Source organism: Strix uralensis, chromosome 4 (genome assembly GCF_047716275.1).
Source record: "Strix uralensis isolate ZFMK-TIS-50842 chromosome 4, bStrUra1, whole genome shotgun sequence".
Classification (NCBI taxonomy): domain Eukaryota; kingdom Metazoa; phylum Chordata; class Aves; order Strigiformes; family Strigidae; genus Strix; species Strix uralensis.
The window spans coordinates 120,850,248-120,864,529 of NC_133975.1; the positions used below are offsets into that span (position 1 = coordinate 120,850,248).

A 14,282-nucleotide genomic window follows, 5' to 3' on the forward strand; every position below is an offset into this window, starting at 1 on the left:
CCCTGAATCGGTAAAACCTGGTAAAGGCTCCTAAAGCATCTTTTTTTCAGAGGATGGATTTTATTTGTGATTTCAGATAAAACCAGAGTCTAAATTTACTGTTGTTGATTTGTAACCTGTTTGCTATGTAGTACAGATGAGTAACTGCCTTTTTTTTCCATTTAGCACATTCTGTGTTTTCTTGATTGTTTCCTTTTCATGCTTTTCAACCTACACAGCGAAAAATAAACCCAAGAACACTACCTTTAGATTTCATAACAACAGATTGGCTTGATTGAAGTATGTTCTTTGTGGAATGTGACTGGACCATAATAATAATATTTGGTAGCACTTTATCTAAAAATAATTTCCTCTTTACTGCCTGATAAGTTTTTCCAAATACGGTAACGTAGCTTCTTTCTAGAAGGTTGAGTTCACTTTGCTTAAGTATTGTTCCCCATCCCTCCCTCCAAAAGCTTAGACTTACAGTTAATCATTAAAACTTTAATTTTCAGACTTTCTGATGTGTATCTTCTTTGTTTTTCACAGAGACTAATAGACAAGTCCAGAGTAACCTGTGTAAAATGGGTTCCAGGTTCGGAAAGCCTTTTCCTAGTAGCTCATTCCAGTGGCAATATGTACTTGTATAACGTGGAGCACACTTGTGGTACCACAGCCCCGCACTACCAGCTACTTAAACAAGGAGAAAGTTTTGCAGTTCACACTTGCAAGAGTAAATCCACAAGAAACCCTCTGCTTAAATGGACAGTAGGTGAGGGTGCCCTGAATGAATTTGCCTTTTCCCCAGATGGGAAGTTCTTGGCCTGTGTGAGCCAGGATGGTTTTCTTCGCGTGTTTAACTTTGATTCAGTGGAATTGCATGGTACAATGAAAAGCTACTTTGGAGGACTGCTGTGTGTGTGTTGGAGTCCCGATGGGAAATACATAGTGACAGGTGGAGAGGATGACTTGGTAACAGTTTGGTCTTTCGTGGACTGTCGAGTAATAGCGAGAGGCCACGGACATAAATCGTGGGTCAGTGTTGTTGCGTTTGATCCATATACCACTAGTGTAGAAGAGAGTGACCCGATGGAATTTAGCGGAAGTGATGAGGATTTCCAAGACCTTCATTTTGGCAGAGATCGAGCAAATAGTACACAATCTAGGCTATCCAAAAGGAACTCTACAGACAGTCGTCCAGTGAGCGTTACGTATAGATTTGGTTCAGTAGGCCAGGACACACAGCTCTGTTTGTGGGATCTTACAGAAGATATTCTCTTCCCCCACCAACCTCTCTCAAGAGCAAGGACACATACAAATGTCATGAATGCCACAAGTCCACCTGCTGGAAGTGGTGGAACTAACCCAGGAAGTAATGGAAACAGTATCACAACACCTGGAAACTCTGTACCCCCTCCTCTTCCACGGTCAAACAGCCTTCCACACTCTGCAGTCTCAAATGCTGGCAGTAAAAGCAGTGTCATGGATGGTGCCATTGCTTCTGGCGTTAGTAAATTTGCAACCTTATCGCTACACGATCGGAAGGAAAGACACCATGAAAAAGATCACAAGAGAAATCATAGCATGGGACATATATCTAGCAAGAGCAGTGACAAACTGAACCTAGTTACTAAAACCAAAACGGACCCAGCTAAAACTTTGGGAACACCTCTCTGTCCCCGAATGGAAGATGTTCCCTTGTTAGAGCCTCTTATCTGTAAAAAGATAGCACATGAAAGACTGACTGTGTTAATTTTTCTTGAAGACTGTATAGTCACTGCTTGTCAGGAGGGATTTATTTGCACATGGGCAAGGCCTGGTAAAGTGGTAAGTTTTAATCCTTAATGCTGCATCAAAGAACTAGAACTCTGAATAGGTAGTTTTCTTGAAATATAAATGAATGTTGAATATAAAATTTCTTTATGCTTAATGTAAAAAAAAGAAAAAAATAAAAAAAAATCCTCAGAGCCATACTTTTGGATACTGCATGCCATATTTCTGAATGATTTGAAGTGTCTTGGATACAATTATTAAGTATAGTTGCCTTCCAGCAGAAGAAATAAATACTGTGCATCTAAACTATTGATCAGTGTTCTAATACTTAAGCATAACCACAATATGGTGAAAGCTATTTATGTAAAAATTGAAGTAAAACCTGTCAATCACTAAAATAATTACAATCCTTCTAATGTTTTCTACAAAATACAGCACTCCCAGTGAGTAGCTTATGAAAAGCTGCTGCTTCTAAGTCTAATGAGAAATGTGAACCTCTGAAAAAATTAAAACCAAAGCCTTTTATTCATCCATACTTTTCTGTGGTAGCCTGCCATTAATGTAAAACCACTGGCTTAAAACGTCAGCCATTTTATGCACAGATTTGTGAGCCCTTTACTGACTGTAGTTTATGCTCTTGAAATTGTGAATCAGTATTATCAAGGAACTCTAATTTTAGCCAGGTCTTGATTTATGTATTTGTTAGGGAAAATCATGCAAGCTTTCTCTAAGTAGTTTCAGTGTTATGTTACTGTCAGTTTTGTTAGGCAATTTGATCATCGACAAGCTTGTGCTTTTTGATGGCACCTATCAGCTGAGCCTTCGTTAAAATATATTACTAGTTTTAACTCTTGTTGTTAATGCACTTGAACACAGATAAAACTTTTATTTTTTTCTTCTGTCCAATGTACAGCAAGCTAAATTTTGAATGAAGCTAAACATGTTGATTATTTTATTAAAAAGTACTTTGTGCTACAGAAGCTTTGTTTGCTGGCAACATTTTAAAGGAATACAGCTATGGAAACATTACCCATTACCAGACTTGATCTAGCAAAAAGGACCATTATTTTTGTGACAATTTCTGAAAGGGCAAGTAGGTTATCACCTGAAGAAAAAGAAATAATCTGGTAATACCTGCATATTGCCACGTTGGGCAAGCTAAATGAAAATCTGATGTTCATTAGGTTTTAACCATTTGGTTCATAAATCTGACTTTCGAAGTGGAGGTACTGTATATATTTATATACCATATCTTCATTGCTATATACTTTTAAGTAAAACTCAATTATTTTTCTTAAAGCTGTTTGTATAATGTAAGTTTCTCGGAGCTGTTATCGAATTTGTCACAACATAGGTATGCGTATAGAGCTATGTCCGCTCTGCATCTTAATGCGTATTTAAAGGTTGAATCTAAAACTAAAAATTTTAAACCCTTTTCTGGGGAGAAGGGAGGAGGGTGTTGCCTAGAAGTACTTTTTGCCTAAGAACTACAGATCCAGCATTAATTTAAAAAGAAAAAGCACCCCTCAAACACTAAACTATTTTAAATGGTTGTCCTCAGTGAAAATACTAAAGCAGTTATCACTTCTGTGACTCAGTGCAATTCACGTCTTATGAATTAACTTTATACGTGTACAGCAGTGCCTCAGATTTCTATTGTGACCTATATTTTCTTTTTGTTCTAAAACTCTTTTGCGTACTACTAAACACTACACTGTTAAATTTATTTTCAGTGGCTGAGGTGGGTTTTGTTAGACTGGGTATAACTTAAATACTTTTGTGTATTGACTTTGATTTGGAATATGACATTTCAAATATTTCAGAGATAAAGTATGCAGTACCAAAAATCAGGATTTATGTATTGGCCAATATGGAAAACTTTAATTACAGGTAAGTAATTTTCATGCTGAAGTTATCACTTTCAAAATTAATATATTGCACACTGATGTAAATGCCATATTGTTTAGGAAGTATTTACTTAGAAATTTTCAAATGAATTTGTTTTTCTGATATCACTTGCATTTCTAGTGAGCTCACTCTGCTGGTAAAAAACTAAATTTTGGTGGCATGTTTACAGGGCTTTGATAGGAAAATATTTGTGCCAGAAGGACGTTATGAGCATCCTTTTTGTTTATAGGAAAGCACTTAATAGTTTTATTTAATGAAAATTGTCAAAGTATAAAACAGTCATGGTAATGTCTTTCTTACTGGGTTATATACCATTTATTTCTGTTTCGCCAGCTGTTTTATCCTAGGCTATCCCATTACTGTTGGGTTGAAAGCTGCTATTTCTAGTCTTCCTTTTGAAATATGGGTCCCCAAGTGATCTTAAAACTCCGTCACTTTTTTTTGTCTGCCAACTTTAGAGTGAAAGCCTCTGAATCTTGCTGCTTCTTCCATCATTGCCTCAAAAGGCCTTCATTAAATCCATGCCACTGCCAGCCTAAAGAAAGAATTGGATGGAAAACTGAAGCAGGCTTGCAGTGTCTAATGTAATTTCAATTGAGCCAGTGCTACCTTTCCCTCTCATTTTTAATAGCCATCAAAAGACGCGCTGGATAATTGGACAGCGTATGACGAGTTCTCTTCATTTTTCTGGTTGAGCTGGTGCTGCCCTTAGTGGAAAAAAAATGCAGAAATGTCCTTCAGCTGTGATCCTTATGAGAGTTGATAGGCTGTACAGTGCTTACAGAGTGTCCTGACAGTTTGTTTATAAACTTTCCAAATTACTACTTCAGCATATGCATAATCATACCTTGAGCTTCCTCACTGGATAATCCTATTCTTGCATTGCACTTCCAGAACTGTGGTACTACCGATCAGAGTGAGGTGAAGTGAATGGCAAAATTCAATTGGAAACAAATTGAATGAGGCTCAGGGTTCATTAGTTTCAATTTTTCACTCTCATTTTTTATTAGCCTGTTTCTGCAGAAAAAGGTTCAGGGTGGTGAGAAAAATAGGTTGCCTTAACAAGAGTACGAGCTTTCTTCTCCACATGGTGACAATTAGCTGTCGCCTCTTCCCCCTGTCTTTCCTAGGGCCTGATGGGAAAGCTAAATGGGATGATAGAACTGTTGTATAGATCTGAAAAGGTGGGAAAATTATTTTAAAGGAACCAAGGTAAACTTCATGTGCTATCTTTATAGCTACTTCAAACTGAATTACAGGATCTGCAGAAGCAATTGGAAAAAAAAACCAAACCAAAACCAACCCACAAAACCCCCGAAAAACCAAAGCGGTACCTGGATATGCAAAACAAGTCTTCTCTGTACTTAGTGGTCAGAGGAACTATCTGTGTGATTTCTGTGTCTGACTTCAGAATTAACTACTCACCATCTTGTACAGTGACTCCATTTTATTTAAATTAAAGTTGCCGATTAGTTGTTTCCTTTGTAAGAAAGCTCAAGGTAAGATTGGCCAGAAGTATGCACAGGTGAAATGGCAGTGTATAACCTAGCAAGATAAACATGCTACCATTTTGTAAAACAAATGCACATGGAATTTATTTATTTGACTTATTGTACAGGAAAACTTAAGACTTAAATTATAACATCCTTGAATTTTCTAGTTAACTACAATTGTAGTACAGTATCATGTTTTAGTATGACTTCTGGTTTAGTGAAAGTACTTAAACGTTCATGTACTATATTTGAGTGAGATGAGCAGCTATACATACTAATTCTTCCTCAATGGAAAGGAGCATTTCATCATTACAATTGAAGTTCAATTGCTGGTATTTAAGTACTATCAAATAGATTTCTTTCAACGTGATACGGTATCTGTATAAACTTCAGGGATGATTATAGTAAAACTGAAACACAGCTATATGACTTCAGGTTACCATGCTAAAATTTGAAGCTTTCTGTGATGTGCATAATAGCAAAGTTGCACATAGCATACCCGCATTATCAGGGTGAATTTAAACCTAGTACACTGGTGTGATATTTATAGCAAGGTATGTGTGTTTGCGCGTGTGCGTGTGTGAGAAGGTGTGACTAGTGGCTCCAGTAAAGCCAGGAGAGATCATAACCCTGTAAAGGCTTTATGATGAGGATGTCTGGATTAGGAAATAACATGACTTTTACTAAACACTTTTTAGAAAACCCGTGTTCTGAATTATCACCTCTTGAAATTTGATTATGTACTTGGAATGACTGTATATGTCTGCCCCTTTAACAACATAAAGCTACTAAATTAATATTTAAAATGCTGGCCTGCTTATGTTACAATAATAAAATTTGTGTCAGTTAATTTACTGTCAATTTACATGTAAAGATTAAACAATTTTTTCTGCATTTTATGAATTCTGTATGCTGGAGTTTGTTAAAGATTGACATGTTAGGTGATACTGTACAAAATTGTATTGACTACCTTTAGTGAAAATCAAAAGTAAAATTCATATGTATTTCCTTTTTACACTTCCATCTAATTTCTTGACAACTTGAATAAATTTCATAGAGCCTTTCTAACATGAACTATTGTTAATTTAACTGTTGCAATAATTAAGCTTTAAGAAGTATTGTTGGTATATTTATAATTTTAAGAAGATCATGTTTGTTTCATACTGCTTATTTTTAGCTGTTCTATTGTCACTGTTACAGCTGAAGAACTTTACTAAATACTTGACATTACAAAATAACTTGCTGGGGTTGTCCTCTGTATACTGATGTTAAATAAAAATGTGTGATTGAACTGTAAATGTAGATAACTTTCAATAGTCCTTTCCACATTTGAGTTTTATCTTGCAGTCCTTAGGTGGTCTTATGCTATCATACTGTGCTGAACAAACAGCCACAGTGAAAGCTGTTAACTTGCCATATTTTAAAGTAAGAAGTTGCTCGCATCCTGTAACTTGCTCTGAGTAAATGTTTCACTTCAAGATGATGCATACGTTTTGATGTTTAAATCTTGCTGATGAGGTCATCTCATGATATTTATTTTTTTTAGGAATTGAGTAATATGAAATGGAATATTTATCAAACCACTTACCAAACTTGTTTAAACTCAGATTCATTAAAACACAGACATGGATGTATCGAGTCTCTCTGCCTACCTGTCAAATAGCAGCTGGGGCAGAGTGTTGTCATTCTTCTGCAGGACTCTACAGGAGCTCTTTCTTCTGTGGACTCTGGTGCAGGGCATGTTCTTTATTCCGGCTTTAGATATTGACATTTATCTAATTAATTGCTGAATTTGCAGCCCTGAGGATATGGTTCACTCGGATCATTCCAGTGTTTTCTGTCTAGAAAAACTGTGGCTAGTCTAGAACTAAACTCATCTAAACTAAAACTAGTCTAAACCTTTGGCTGCAAACTTTCTTGGAACCAGTTTAGGTGAAGACCTAAGATGTTGCCCTTCCATCTGAGTTAACCGATGGAACTAAACAAATAATATTTACTAAAGCGTTTCAAAGGCACTTTTGAAAAATTTCAGTGAAAAAGTTACTTTGGGCCCAGTCTATCTGAGGTAGGACTCTGTCTCTTAGGCAAAAATACTCTATAGACTAAAGCTGAGGAAGTCATCTTTCTTACGTGAACTTGAGAACTTTCTGGTCTTCAGAAGGTATTGATTGACCACTATGCTGGTCTATATATAAAACATATATGTATATTTAAGAACAGGTGCCAATGGAGAAACAAAATGAAATTGTCCTGAAAGCTTCTGGGAACATTCAGTTACATCAAATGATGCAAGAACTGGTTGGTCAAACCAGTTTCTCAACAGTCAGTGTGAGCATGAAACAAAACTGACTTCCCCAAGTTCTGAGGTCATAGAAGGTACTTTGGCAAAAGACATCTTGGAACATGAAAGTGTCATCTTGCTTGTCTTTATTTAATAACGTTGCAGAAACTTCTCAAGGAAATAACTTGTATGATCACATTATTTTCTGGTTTTTGAAGTTGGATTTTAGGTAGGTGCTGATCAACCTTATCAAACTAATTTGGCTTGTTTCTTCTCCTGCTAAGACCACACTTACTTTACAACTAACCCAGACAGGGTTGCCTTAAGTCATATGCTTTTCCCTGAGATTTTCCCTGGTTTATCTCAATTACATTATCTTCTAATCTGAAAATTTTAAATTTTACCAACTTCTGTAGTTCGAGGAAGCTGGAGAAACTGTTCCTAAGCATGTGAGCACTTGCTACCTAAATGAAGCTTGAGGTCCTACTGCTCGAGCCATATCAGGTTTCCGCTGGCAAAAGCCATTTTTACTTTTCCCAGCACACAAGTAGTTGCATCTTAAGTTTATTTTTTTTTTCCTCTTGGACATGCATTGTCTTCCATTTGCCAGTCATGTACCAGTCTTGAAGTAATCTTGCCTAATACCACTAGACAGATACTTAGTTAGTCTTAGTCTGCTGGTTTTCTAACAGCCTTGACTTTTCTTTTTGTTGACAATGAGCAAAATGATGATACACTTCTGTTAGGAGAAAAACTCCTTTATGTACACAGAAGAAAAGTTGAAAGTGAAACCTCCTTGATGCTGCTACATGCTTTGACAAGATCCGGTGTCAGATGGTTTAAACAGTTATACTTTTCTGTAACACTACTAGAACAAAGGGGAAAAAAAGGCAAACAGGAGACAAATAATACATTTAAAACTCTCTTTAGTGAACACATAGACTGTGTAAAGATAGGTATCCGCTTTGCTGTATCCCCCGAAATCCTTCACAAAATACTTCTCTAGTATGTTATGTGAATGCTCAGCACGTGCTTCCTTGAACATTCTCAGTTAATTAATTTTATGACTCCAGTAGAGATTAATATCTGATTTAGTGACTATATGCAGTTCAGAGACTTATGCTAATAAATGCTGATTCATTTGGATAAGAAACTGTTGGAGATTTTGTTCGTGCAAATCTTAAAACCAGTTCAGCTGATTTGACTACAGAATGTTAAACAAATGTGAAAAATCTCATTCTGTTTTGGAGTATTATTATTGCTTAAATACTGCATTGGACCATGGGCTCTCTTGTCAAGCAAAGATCTCAGTCCAGATTACTTTTTCAGATTACTCCAGGAACATCACAGTTCTGGACAGCAATAAACTACCCGTAGAATATTCTGCAAATAATAAATTCCCATGATTTCATATACTGGCAAGAGCAGAAATGGTTTAACAGATCAATGACATTTTTGTATGGGCATTTGTTAATACAGCCTTCTTTTTTTTTTATTGGTTTAATTGCATTAGTGAAGGATACTATGAAACTTTTTTTTTGCATTTGTTGTTTGTTACATTGGACTCTTTGCTTTGTTTTTTCTACCTTTCAATTTCAAAACAGAAAGTAGGAAAGACGTGCAGAGTTCTGACATCCAGCGAGTTACTGAGAGTCAGCTGAGCTGCTTTACGGAAGGAGTGAGCTCTTGTCCAGGGCAAAGGCTGAGCGTGTGCCAAGAGCTGTGCGAAGTACCACATAGACATTAACTTCCCATATCCTGCTCATGTGTCCAGACTTGCAGTTTATTATCTAGATTAGTGAAACTACATATGATTGCATCTTTGGCTCCAATTAATCCCATTCTAATTTACATGAATAAAATACTAAGTAAGTAGTTACCGATGGCTTTTTTTCTACATAGAAGTACCTTCCTGATTTTTTTTTTTTAATACAGCAATTATGTGCTGATCTCTTGTAGAATTAGTTTCTGTTGTGAAACCTTGTGTTTCATATCTTTGGAAAAAACCCCAACTTTTGGCAGGAGCATATGTGGAATTTTTTAAAAATACCCCCCCTGCAACCTCATGAATTGTGAGGAGGGTTAGTGTTAACACTGCTGCAGGTCTTTCTGAAGAGACCACAGCTATAAGCACCATGAACCTTGGGTGGAGATGACCTTACTGATTGTAGTTGTTATGGCTTTTCATTCCTACCTCTGCAAGCCTGTTTTTACCAAATATGCAAAGTCCTGTGTGTTTTGGGAAGTCCGAGAATGCATAGATAAACATGGACTAGCCCTAGCAACTAGTGCTGAAACAGTCTGTGTTCAGTACTCTCACATTGCTAATTGGCATAAGAAAAACGCCACCATCCTCGGCGGAAGAAGCGCATTTCAGCTGTAGAGTTTTCCGTTAAGATGGCAGATGATGTAGCACCTACTTGGAGGACCCTCTCTGAGGTTGTGAAAAGATTGTTTTATCAAATTCCGGACTTGAGTCTCAGAACTGTTCCATTTCCTGCTGCCTGCTAGACTCACACGCTGACAAAATACTACTAATAAAAGAGTACGTTTATTTTCAAAACTTTTTTGAACAGTCTTGTAATTTGGTTCTGCTGCTTGCTCAGTGTGATCTGCTTGTTCTTAAACTTCAAGCTGATGCACTGTACTGCGCAGCAAATCTACAGCTGTTGCATTGCAATTCTTGCATGTTTTCTGTCACGGCTGTTGAACTGTGCAGCTCTGCTGTTGCGCTAGGAAGTTGTTGCAGCTTTTGTTCCATCTTCTACCACCTGGTTGACTGGACTGGGTGGTCTCCTCACAGTAAGCACTGCAATCTTAATTTCTTTATTCTTTCTTCACAGGCAGGAGCTTTTTATATTTTTTTCATAACCTTATCCATTTTATTATTCCCAGAGAATGCAATTACAAATATTCTAGTCCCACACCCTTTGTATTACAGATCAGGCTCTTGTAGGGTAACTTTTGTATCAAAACTGTAACTTTTTTTGAGCCCCCACTTGCTTTTCTAGTGTGGCTTTCTAAAGTTTCCTATGGGACACACCTAACATCTTAAATGGCCTTGCTTGAAAGACTCTGATATAATGGCAAAATTCTATAGAATCTTTTTTGTTACTCAGGACCCACTCAGAACACTCACCACTTCAGTAAAACTTGCGTGCCTAGAATCCAAATTCCTATTCTTGCTTTTCTTACATGAAGGTCTAAGATATCTTCTGAAATCAAGTACTTAGAAGAACTCACAACATTTCTGATCTCTCCCACAGCAGTGAAGTTCTGGCACGGCCATTGTTGCCTGGTCAAGTTTTAAGGCAGCAGTTGTGAAGCTTTCGAAATGTCTGTCTGCAGTTGCGCAAGGAAACTGATCTTGAGATTCTTTCCACTTTGGTGTTCTTCTGGCTTGTCTGCTCAGAGCTGCAGAATTAATTCAGAGCAAGGATTGAAATAGGAGTTCCTAGTATTTTCTTATTCTGAGCCACCTGCACTGCACTTCTGCTCTTTAAAGCAGGGAGTATTCACAGCCTGGGAGATGAAATTAGGACTGAGTGACATCTTGTTCCTAGTCTTGGAACTTGAATTCTGGAGTGTCTGGTAGTTCACGGGGAGCAAGGCACCACACTGAATTTCTAGAGGTGTTGTAATGACACTTCATTTTGTTTCCCAACAACTGGTTAGTATCAGTGTAAATCTGATATTAGAATAGTGCTTATTTCTCCTTGTCCGTACAGCGTGGTTAAGAGCCTGTTGAAAAAGACTTTAATATTATACCATCCCTAGTACCTTCTGTGTGCTTGTAAAGCACTTATTTGCATATGAACAGTTTGAATCACAGATTTATTAAAGACTGAAAATAATACCTTGGACATCTTCTTCCAGGGTACTTGAAAATAGCTTAGTGGATGTAATCTTCTGGAAAGAAGGACCTTCCAGTTGCTGCTGGATTTAATAGACTTCTGAAGAATGCTTCAGTAATGAACTACAGAGTTCTGACTCATCTTCATCACTTTTGAACAAAACTTTTTTGGTAAAAATTTTCAGAAGGGCTCCAGTAGCTTGTTTGCTCTAAAATTCTGCCTTTTATTTGCCTTCTATTCCTTAACTGATAACTAGGAAACTTTTTGTTCTCTTATGAAATATGCAGTATCTTTGCACGTCCTGAATGTCCAACAAGTTTAAAGACCAACCCACTCCAGTCCACCTCAACAGTGTTTGAATCGCCACTACATAAACATGTAAAAAATGTTCTAGTTCCTGCAGGTGTGATCTATGGAGGGCACCAAATTAAGGGCTGCGTGCTTCCATTTTATATAAATGTAGCATAAATGTGTGCATGTGTATATACACACATGCATGTGCACACACAGATTCTGCTATAAAGCCTACAAATGAGTCCAGATTCATGTGTCTGAACTGGTAGATGTTTTTTAAAAGGAAGGGCTGTGGTTTTAGTAGAAACTTGATGACTTGTATCCAGCCAGCCCAGCCCTCCTTCCACCTCTTCAGTCTCTGGTCAGTGTTTTCTTCCACCAGTCATGACTTATCAGTTCTTGGATCCAAGCAAGAAAGAGCTCCTGTAGATTCCGAAGATGTGACCCAATTCTACGTTGTGTGCTAATTGCTGCCTGAGCTTGTCTGGTTTGATGGATCTGAGTCACAGGATCTTAATTTTGAGGTAAGACCTAAGCTGGTAGCTGTTAGAGGAATTGCTAAAAGTGCATTTATCACTGTGAGGCATTGCACAGTGACCCTCACTGGTGTGCTTCCAGCTTAGCTGCCATTGTGCTCCTTCCTCAGCCTGCTGGCACTTGTGGCTAAATAATGACCTTGCAAGATGACTAAATTATATTTTGATATTAAGCTTTTCCTAAGTTAAGTCTGATACATGGTTACTTTTATGTGAATGATTAAAAAGGGGCTACTAGACACACATCTCAAATGGAACCTGTCCATTGATATCTGTGAGGTATAAATTGCCTTAATCCAGGACAGTAGCCTCTGTCTAGCAAGGGGATTATGTCTGAAATGAAGTCAGCCTCGTTTTGTTTGAATGGCAATGTAGTTGAAAACTTTTCCTGAATGCAAGCTTAAGTTGTAATGGGAAATCTTTACCGAACTCTTGCTCAGTGTTTCATTCTCTTAAGATTACCAAAATAAATATTTGGTTAGATAATCTATTTTTCTATTCAATGCTCAATATTCAATAGCATATAAGAGATGGAGCATTTCCCTGTATCAGGTTAGGTATCAAACTTGTTGATATTGGAATAGGTTTGTTTGTTGCTACCCTAATAAAATGCTGATCACTTTTTTGGTGTATGATTTTTAAAGTTTCCCAGTTCACAATGACTCAGAATGCAAGGTAGATTAAATCAAATGGTGGGATCAGATTCATCATGTGTCATAAACGCACACGCTTTCTTACTGAAAGCTCTTTTGTGCTGCCTGACTGATTCAATAGTGGCTAAGACTCTTCTGTAGGAAAGAAGGTGCTGATGTCTAAAAGTAAGCAAGTGGTGGTAAAAATAAATTGTACTCATTTTAGCTTCAGGCTAAGAACTTTATAAAATTCATGTCAGGTTCTCTTGCTGGATTAATGTAAACTGCTTTGTTTGCAGGGTTTATTGTCATCCCAAAACCAGGCCAATTCTCCAAGTGGAACTGTAGTATAGCCATCACACTACTGCTAGCAAATCTCTGAACGCAGGACAAGAAGTAATGACAGTGGAACCAGGAGCTGTTCTTCAGGCAAAGAGCATCACAAATTATAATGTGGCAGAGTGTAAACACGGAATTATGTGAATCACATAGTAATTTGCAAAGGAATAATGTAATGAGTTCTTATTACAGCTAATACTGCTTGGCTGCTCACCCAAGGAAGAGTTTTCATTTAAAAAAAAAAAAGCTTCCTTTGGTGCTGCAGGAAAAAATAGTAACATTTTGGGGTTTCTTTATACTTTTCAAGTCCAGTGTAATTTAATCTCTCTATATAAATATATAAATAAAAGATATATATATATAGTGTAAAATAAAGTATGTTTCTTAAATTCAAGTAAGCTCAATGGTTAAACTAGTACTTCACCATTGTTTATTTTGCACTGATTTTTTTAACCAGAGATGGCTAGAAGACAGCCTAGAATGCACTCATGGAAAATGAAAGTCATTACTTTCTGGCTTCAAAATGTTATTCAGGAAGATGGATGCTGCAATCATAGATTTTTAAAACAAAATTGTTTTGCACTTAACTAGTTTAATGCTAATAGAGAATTACTTTAAAATTGGTGTCCAGACACCAGAAAAACTCTGTTGTGGAGAAAGATCCTTTGTATCTATGAAACATTTATTTTAATATTGTTGTTTCCAACTGCAATCAGCTCTGTATTATATGTATAAATAATGTAATTCAGTGATGGGGGAGGGGAGTAACGGATCATTACACTAGAAATTCTCATTCATTTAAGAAAGTGATATTTCTAATTCAGAAAATACATATTAAACTATCTTGAATATGCATTTTTGTTTACTTTCTGTTCAAATTCAATCACTTTTGATGTAATCAATCCTTTGTTGAATTAAATGTTTGGTACAGAAATACCATCTAAACTTTGTAGAACAAATTCCTTTCAAAAATATCTCATCTAGAACACTGCTTCATATTTAATACAGTTGGATTTCAATTAGGAAAGTGAAATAACATTGTTTTGTTCTCATTCTTAATGTTTTATCTCTAAATACATCATATAGCAGAAATCTTGCAGACAGACAACTTTGCGGGGTGAGGAGTTTGTAATCACATGGTCTCGTGTATTTGTCTCGGGAGTTGTGAAGGATCCAGCAGTAGTAGATGTACA

General features: G+C 36.8%; 1 protein-coding gene across 16 annotated transcripts in view; it reads left to right on the top strand.

Moving 5' to 3' along the window:
• Positions 1 to 14,028, top strand: part of WDR20 (WD repeat domain 20) — a 47,199-nt gene extending 33,171 nt beyond the window's left edge. For 4 of the 16 annotated variants that reach the window (XM_074868797.1, XM_074868801.1, XM_074868803.1 and 1 more), the window contains 2 exons: positions 529 to 1,806; positions 13,050 to 14,028. In XM_074868797.1, the coding sequence (XP_074724898.1) occupies positions 529 to 1,806; positions 13,050 to 13,103 (1,332 nt within the window). In that variant the 3' untranslated portion in view covers positions 13,104 to 14,028. Of the gene's footprint in view, positions 1 to 528 lie in introns of all 16 variants that reach the window. The other 12 variants (XR_012628970.1, XR_012628969.1, XM_074868804.1 and 9 more) reach the window with 10 other exon arrangements.
• Positions 14,029 to 14,282: the final 254 nt, after the last annotated feature.